This window comes from Lampris incognitus, chromosome 3 (assembly GCF_029633865.1).
Source record: "Lampris incognitus isolate fLamInc1 chromosome 3, fLamInc1.hap2, whole genome shotgun sequence".
Taxonomy (NCBI): Eukaryota; Metazoa; Chordata; class Actinopteri; order Lampriformes; family Lampridae; genus Lampris; species Lampris incognitus.
This window is the reverse complement of record NC_079213.1, coordinates 113,281,888-113,290,311: the sequence shown is the minus strand read 5'-3', so window position 1 is coordinate 113,290,311 and position 8,424 is coordinate 113,281,888. Positions and strand designations below refer to the sequence as shown.

At 50.4% G+C, this 8,424-nt stretch overlaps 1 protein-coding gene across 2 annotated transcripts; it reads right to left on the bottom strand.

Moving 5' to 3' along the window:
• Nucleotides 1–816: 816 nt before the first annotated feature.
• On the bottom strand, nucleotides 817–8,028 carry LOC130110001 (uncharacterized protein C2orf72). 2 transcript variants are annotated; one of them, XM_056276967.1, is made up of 3 exons: nucleotides 7,260–8,028; nucleotides 5,661–5,774; nucleotides 817–3,968 (listed from the first exon to the last, which is right to left on the bottom strand). In XM_056276967.1, exons 1-3 carry the CDS (start codon nucleotides 8,023–8,025, stop codon nucleotides 3,874–3,876), a joined length of 975 nt encoding a protein of 324 aa, XP_056132942.1. In that variant the 5' UTR covers nucleotides 8,026–8,028; the 3' UTR covers nucleotides 817–3,873. The 2 variants fall into 2 exon arrangements, with proteins under 2 accessions (XP_056132942.1, XP_056132943.1); XM_056276968.1 differs by lacking the exon at nucleotides 5,661–5,774.
• Nucleotides 8,029–8,424: the final 396 nt, after the last annotated feature.

Below are 8,424 nucleotides of genomic sequence, written 5' to 3'. Positions count from 1 at the left end.
ACCGGAGAAGGCGGTCACTCTGACTGTCGACGGTTCTGCGCTGGGGGAGCGCAAGGGCTCATGGGACTGTTAACGTTTATGTTAAAATTGTGGTTTTAGTGATGTTGTGTTCATGTTTTGGTTATTGTGGTTGTGCTGTGTTTTGTTTTCAGTTTTTGTGTGACCAGGACAATGTTGGGGGCTGGGCTGGCGGTGTGGCCACCGTGTCGGGACTCTGGCTCTGTGCATAACTGTAGTCCACTGACTTCCGGTTTCTACTGCTGCGGTCATACCAGTTTCCTGTTTGTTGGCATGGGCTGTTGACAATGGCATATTTTTCGCGATGCCTGCGAGATTTACCATGGATAAATGTCAACCACGTGCACACAGCTGTCCACACACTTTCCCCTGCACCTACCAGCAAACGGCTGAAAAGTTTCAAGTTGTTTTCAATTATGAGGAAGAGGATACTCATCCTCATTATTGTGGACATAATTATGTACAACTTGAAACTTTTCAGCCGTTTGCTGGTAGGTGCAGGTGAAGGTGTGTGGACAGGTGTGTGCATGTGGTTGACATTTATCCATGGTAAATCTCGCAGGCATCGCGAAAAACATGCCATAGTCAACAGCACACGCCAACAAACAGGAAACTGGTATGACCGCAGCAGTAGAAACCGGAAGTCCGTGGACTACAGTTATGCACAGCGTCGATTGCTCCAAAGGCAAATAAAAGAGCAAGTCTCTGCCTCGCCACTGGATCTCAGTACTTTGATACCCAAAGCTGTTTTACTCCGACCCAGTGAAAAAGGAATAGCAGTAGTTTCATGTTTTCCACATAATACATCACGCTTCCCACTCAAACAACAAAGTTTCGGTATGTTATATTTATTTCAAAATTTATAATATTAAAATAATTACAAAATAAACAGCTAACAGATTCATTAAAGACTAATAGACAAAATATTACATGTCTTGTGTTAGTGTATTAGTGCAATTGTGAATACTGTTCATCTAAGGCACAAGCAAAATTCACAGGCTACGTTCTTAAACATCACATTTAGCAGCGTCTCTAATAAAACCTTAAGTCTTACTGCATCCTACTCAGATCCTTCAATCAGCTGATGGGCAGGACAATATAAGACTACTGGCATTGCTATGTCAACAAACACTTTGAGCAAATGCAGTGTAAATGTGCATTACATTATACTTTGACAATTAATGACAAAGACAAACAATTACAGGACCTTTACGCCACCCGAACCTGCTCTATATAAACCTTTCTTACATAAGTTCCTCTCTGATTGGTCGTATAACATTTTTAAGAATATTTAAACTATGATCACATTTTTGAACTGTAGACATGTCTGCATGACTTCTACCAGATGAAACCCTGCAATACCCGTCAATACTGGACCTGACTCAAACACTGGCTCAGATAACTTCAGCAAACCCGCTTTCACTGCTGCCCCTACAGGGGAAACTTTCACATTTGCTGCACAGTCGCTGATGTAGCACCAAAAAGGTAGTCTGACGTCAGTGGGAAGAAGCTAAAAAAAACACCAACACCTGTTGAAGTCAAAGCAGCTCACGCCTGACCTAAGAGAGAAACCACCTCACTCTCCACCCCCCAAACCTTTTTCATAAGTACATATATACTGGGAAGCCAAGCTGAAGCTGTGTACTACATCACCCAACGTGTCTGTTTGCAAACAGAACAACAGACTCTATTGACTGTGTCGTGACCGAACGGCGACCACACTGTACTAAGATGTACGATGTACCATGTAAGTGACGGGAAAGAAAGAAGATAGGAGAGTCTTGAGCACCTCGTGTTGTTTAAGGCCAAGTTTTTGCATCGACTTAAAGCTACAAATCTAAAGATAATCATTGTTTGTTGAAATTACTGACAGCTAAGGTGAACCTGGTGAGTGTGGGCTGAGCTCCATTCCAAATGACTGAGAGTCAGCAGGGCTGTTGTGTCAGGGACGAAACCTGGTAGAACCTGAGTTTTACTTGTTGATGCAGTACTGTGTGTTGGTGAAGGTCTTCCCCCAGCTTGTTCCGTCATATCTGCTGGTTGGACACAACACCTTCACTTCTTCAAACTCAACACTACCTGCCTTCTTCCTCCTCACCTGGCTGCTATGATGAAGATGGAAAACACGATGCACCCTGTCATTTTTCCTGGCAAAACGCTGACCGACGGTAACCATTCAAATGAGCCAGGCACTATGTACCGGCTGCTGCCGCCTGACGGCATCAGCCGTGAGGGCATTGCTCTTTGTTCCCCCGCCCAGCACAACGTGAAAGAATCACAGAACCCAAAACAGACCAAATAATGCAACTTATTTTCTATTTTCCGCCACTGCATGAGGTAAGTGCCATACCACTCTCACGTCCCCGCCTCAAAGTGGGTCAAGACTTTCAGAATATGCACTTCGAAAAAGAAACGCAGCATCAGCAGACAGGATTCAGCTCCTCTACTAGCAGCTGACGTCATGGAAACGGGACATTCTGACCCCTGACCTCACATTTTGTCACAGTTGAGCCCCCCCAAACAGGCAGGCACATTACTGACAGCAGAGGCTAAGTGGATGTTTACCCTCAGCACTATCTCCCCCTACAGTCGAGTCATGTGCATCCGGCTTGTTCTACTGTGGTGTCCAAATTGTCCAAATCCCATGAAATATTTGACCAAATCCAAAATTCTGGTGTTAACATTATCCCTTGGTAAATTAAAAAACAGGCCTTGTCACATTCGTCTGCTGGCTCTCTCTACAAACCAGGTTGGACTCCTCCAGCTGGTTTTCCATGCGGGAAACTAAACAGAGATGCTACGGGCTACGTAAGTCCAAGTAAACAAATTCTGAAAAACTTTTTCTTTTCTTTTTTTTTTGTGGATCCCCCCCCCCCCTTTTTTTTCTCTCCCCAATTGTACCCGGCCAATTACCCCACTATTCTGAGCCATCTGGTTGCTGCTCCACCCCCTCTGCCGATCCGGGGAGGGCTGCAGACTACCACATGCCTCCTCCCATACATGCGGAGTCGCCAGCCGCTTCTTTTCACCTGACAGTGAGGAGTTTCACCAGGGGGACGTAGCGAGTGGGAGGATCACGCTATTCCCCCCAGTTGCCCCCCCCCCCGAACAGGCGCCCCGACCGACCTGAGGAAGCACTAGTGCAGCGACCAGGACACATACCCACATCCGGCTTCCCACCCGAAGACACGGCCAATTGTGTCTGTGGGGACGCCCGACTAAGCAGGAGGTAACATGGGGATTCAAACTGCCGATCCCCATGGTGGCAGGCAACAGAACAGACCACTAACTACGCGGATGCCCTCCTTCACTTAACTTCTGAATAAATACCATTTGTATACATCGCTGAATATGTAGGTTTGTTATTTAATCAATGCAGGCAGGAACGCCAAACAAACACCGACGCTGCCAGGCCGGCTGAGACGTGGAGTCGAATGCAAGATGTGGTTTGTGCCCTCTGGTTATTTTACAGTGTGAATTGGGGTTCTGTGATGCACTGCCCCGTCCCTGTCATTTGTACATGGTAGTATTGCACCATACCGTCTCTGTGCTGTGTCTCGACAGACCTCTAGGCTGCTCTGTCCGCTCCTCCGCTGTTTCCATGACACTATCTCTCTTATTTCTGGGGACCCTCTTGATACCGAACTACGAGTTCACAATCTGCATTCAGGGTGCTTCCGACCTCCTCCTCTCCTTCAACTACAAAAGCATTCATGGTTTGGATGTTCCCGACGATGGTCTCCAACACGCCGGCCGACGATGGAAGGCACCAGGGAGGGCGTCTGCAGCATTGTAACTTAAAGGAGGACATTGTTCAGTGATGGACGTTGTGGCTGAGAGTCCTGCATCTGAACGTTAACTGTCCCCCTCGGCGGCTGCTGACCCCGCTTCCGTGTGGGGCCCGGACGACAGAGTGCTGCTTTTCAGAGGAATCCCTTCTTCCTTACTGCCTGTGTCACCGGGAAAACAGTCAGTCAGAATCACAACCTCTTTCATTTGCCAAGTACATTTTCAGGAATTCAACTTGATGCTCCGTGTGCCAACCTTAGCTTGTTTTAGCTTTTACATCACATGTCTAATCTACTACTGCCACATCTGGCTGCTCCCGTTAGGGGTCACCACAGCGGCTCATCCGTTTCCATCTCTTACTGTCCTCTCATGTTACACGTTTAATCTAATATAAAAAGTTAAAAAATAAACGTTTATGTAACTCTGGTGGTATGTCCAAAAAGACCTCCGGTGTGGGAGGATGGCGGCGTGGACTTGTGTTAGCGGCGGCCTCACCCAGTGCCGACTACGCAGTCTTTGTCCACATCTACATCTGAGTTTGTGTCATTGTGTGAATAACTTTTATGAGGATGTATGTCTGTGATCATCGACTTCATTTGATGGCTGGGAGAGCCGGCGCTGGATCGGCTGGGAGAGCGGGGCAGGCTAAGCTAACTGCTAGCCCACGCAGACCGGCAGTTCCGATAACACCGAGATAACACCGAGGGCGGTCTGGTGGCGGCCTTGCCTAGCGTGGATTGTGCGGTGTTTTTTTCTGCATCTGCGTTTGTGTCGTGGTGTGGAATGCAGGGAGGTGTGTCGAAGGTGTCTGGCTGGGAGAGCCGGCGCTGGATCGGCCGGGAGAGCTTGGGCTGCTGCGTCCTGTGGACCCAAAGACCACGGCCCTGACCAGAGCTGTGCCCAAAGAGGAAACACCGCAAGCGGTCTGACAGGACGCGGAAGCGGGGCAGGCTAAGCTAACTGCTAGCCCATGCAGACCGGCAGTACTGACAGTCATCCTGGCTGGCGTTCGTTCTCCTGGGCAGTGACTATTTTTGAATTGTGTTGCAAATTTACTGAATGGACTGTGTTGTTGACAGTGGTGGATCTAGAGATTTTTTCCTGGGGTGGCAAGACTGTGTCCCAGAGGTGGCAGTTGCCACCCCTCTCCACTCTGTAGATCCGCCCCTGGTTGTTGACCGTTTGTGTTTTGTTTTTGTTTTTGCTTTTTTCTCTCTGGTTTTGTATGGGTGTTTTTTTTTTTTATGGTGTCGTTTTTGGACGTGTTTTTGTCTTTTGTGTTGCACCGCCGTGGGCTGGGAGAAACACAATTTCGTCTCTTTTGTGTACGCAAGTACACGAATGAGACGACAATAAATTGTTCCCGATTCCTGATGTCCACATTTTGAACCTCTGAGGATGAGAATAAAAAAAGCGCAATATAAAGTCAGTAAAGTCTCGGTGTGTAAGAGCTCACCACAATGCGCAGCAGTAAACCCACACAGCAGCACATCTATGTGAACAGGAAGTAACTGGATGTATTTATAACGACAAGCAAACACAAAAATGCTCCCTGCCGTGAGGTGTGTTCGTTTGCTCTGTCCCTGCGGCTGGCGAGAGTTTAAAGGAAAGAACAGAAAGAACAGGGCCTGGCTGCAGCCGGATCCTGCCGTTTCATTTTTCTCATTTTCAGTAAAAGAAAGAAACACGAGACCCTAAATCCCGTTTCGTCGCGCTACACTGATACACACAGCGGATCGGACACGTGTCAGTATGCCATCAAGTCAGTGCCACAGCTCAAAGACGAATCTCCACACGACCAGACACTGCAGTAGCGCAGGCAGACCCAACTGGAACAGAAATGGTGCTTCTACCTCTTTGCATACTGGCTGAGGGGCTGCAGGCCGGGTCCCTGTGCCCTCTTCTGGAAGGCCAGGGGAGACATCGCAGCAGCCAGCCAGCCTGGTTTCCTATCTCCCTGCTATAATCTGAAAAGGCAATTACAAGTGTTAGACTATTTGGCAGCTTTTGCAAGCAGTAGATTGTTTCATGAATGCTTCTTTTGTCCCCCCCCCCACCCCGACCCCCCATCTTTGCAGCACAGCCTTAGAAAGAAAAACTTGCGTGCATTAATGTCTGGTCTCGGTCTCGTGAGCGTTGTGAACTGACCTACATTTCCGAGTGCCCTACCAAGTCATTATAATATACACTAGTGGTGCCCTATCATGGGCCACAGAGGGACCAGGCCAACACTACACCCACTGAATCCACTAATGACGACGACGATGATGTGTTTATCACTGTAATCAGCTTGTATGAACATGGCATGAAGGTATTTTTGTGTCTTTTCAATACCATAAAAAACCGTTTTGGGAGCCTATTTCCACCACCGCAATCAAAACTCATTCTGCGCTTGCAGTCCTGATACTTTTGGTTTGGATGTTCATGTGTTTTTACTCACAAGCTCGATTTTTGATTGCAGTGGGGGAAATCTGCTCCCAAAACGGGTTTATTTTTTCATTGCATCAAAAAGACACAAAAACACCTTCATACGCGGCCCTCCATACAACATCGCTGCAAAACACCCGCCCCGTTTACACCTGCTTTTAAAATGCGTTTTATTTTTTTTGGGATCGGATCACAAGTAGACAGCACTAAATACAAGTGCAAACCACCACCAAAACGTTCTGTGAACCGGTTCCTCAAACCACTTGCCTAGGTGGTCTTGGACGCTAGTGACCACATGTCTTTTGCAGCGTAAACGCTAATGCGTCCTGATGCGTCCCCGGCAGGAAAATACGTCATCGATGCAGGACGTGGCGGTTGTTTTGGTGAGAGCGCGCGGACTTTGGAAAAAAAATGGAGAGAGGGGAGCGCGCACGTGGGTGGGGTACACGTGAAACGAGATGCCGAATCTGCATGTGGGCAGAAGAATCAGTGCCGTCAGTCTCAGCAGCTGGAACAGCGCGTACATGTATATTGGTGCTGGAAACGTCTTCAAACATTAGCTGTCGTTTTCACAGCGGGTCGGCAAATCTGGCGCTTGACTGAGGCGCTTTGACCTTGTAGCGGAAGTGACGAAATCTTCTTCGGAGTAACGGAATCTGACCACAGGCGGTCAAGCAGGACGCATTTGGAGACGCGCGATGTAGACGGGGCGACGTGTCTCGCTGGCCACTTGTGATCCGATCGCCCAAAACGCATTTTAAAACCAAGTGTAAACAGGGTGACTGATGCAACTCGTGGTTATTTTGCACTACACTGCAGCTATTCGGCCTCCAATCAGGGAGGCTTCACACCTGCAACAACAGGTGAATGCGGGGACCTTCTCGGTAGCACAAAGAACCGGCAGTACCGGTCCAACCTGAGGACGCGATCGAGTGCACGAATAGAGCGCAATAAACGAACAATGGCCGCTATGCAGGGTGCGGCGCGTTGGACGTCAAGCAGAAATGCGGGAAGTTGCGCTTCACCTGCCGTCTGAGACGAACGCAACACTTTGCAGGCGTTTTGCTTGATGGCCAGGATCTTGCTCTCCGTCTTGGGAAGGAAAACGCCGACCCAGATGCTGTCCGGCGGCTGCCTGCGGAACACCGCCCGCATCTGGCCCTCCAGGCGCTGCGCGCACCGCCGCGTCGCGTCGCTCTCCGCCGCCGCGTGGATTAACCCCATGAGTGCGGGCGGCGCGCCGGCGCGCTTGCTGCGCGTCCGCACGTCCTTCAGGATCTCCGTCAGACACCGCTTGTTGGCGGCTCCCGTCAGGAAGTCCTGCCTGAAGAGGAACACCACGACGGGAAAGTCTATGGTCCTCTGCGGGCCACACACGTTCACCTTGGTAGTCGCCGTCCTCCCAGCGTCCGGCGGCTGCGGGCGTGACCCAGGGTCCCTCCCCGCTTCCCCGGGCCTCGCCGGGGGAGGCTCTGCGCCCCGGTCGGGGTGGCTCTCCGCCAGATCCCCTTGTCTCGGCGACCCGTTACTGCCGACCTCCTCCGCCCCGGAGGCGGCGAGCGGCGGCGGCGTGACGTGAAACATGTCGCGGATGAAGTCGTTCAATACGCCGGCTCCGTCCTCCGCCTCGGCTCTGCCGGCGTCGGTCACCAAATAGATCCGCTCTTTCCCGCCGATCTGAGACAGAAAGGTCTGGAAGTCCCTCTCCTCCGCGGGCAGCAGCTCCTCCAGCATGTCGGAGCTCTGGGTGCTGTGACGGGAGTCGCGTCCCCCCCCGGGCGGCTCCTCCATCCATTCGCTCGCCACGCCACCGCAGGAAACGTGGACGTGCGGGGAACATCCTCCCCGCGCGGCCGGAGGAAGGAGGCGTGACGTCAGGGGGGCGGGACCCAGAGCTCGGCGGTTGCCGCTATTGGCCCTGGCGTTTGAGAGGCGGGCCCGCCCGCCAGTGGAGCGGTACTACAAAAGCGCAGGACGCGGAGCGAGTGAGAGGCTGAAGTTAATGTTTAATACATGATAGTGACGTGAAAACAAACACAGTTTCATGGCAACAGCCCGCATTTTTTTTTAATTAATTGATAATGGGGAACGGAAACACCATCACCGTGGTGTGGCGCTACAACAAGATGGCGGTTGTAATTTCTTCCCTTTTTTCTTTTTTTTTTGTTGGTACTTCTAGCAGATTTTTGG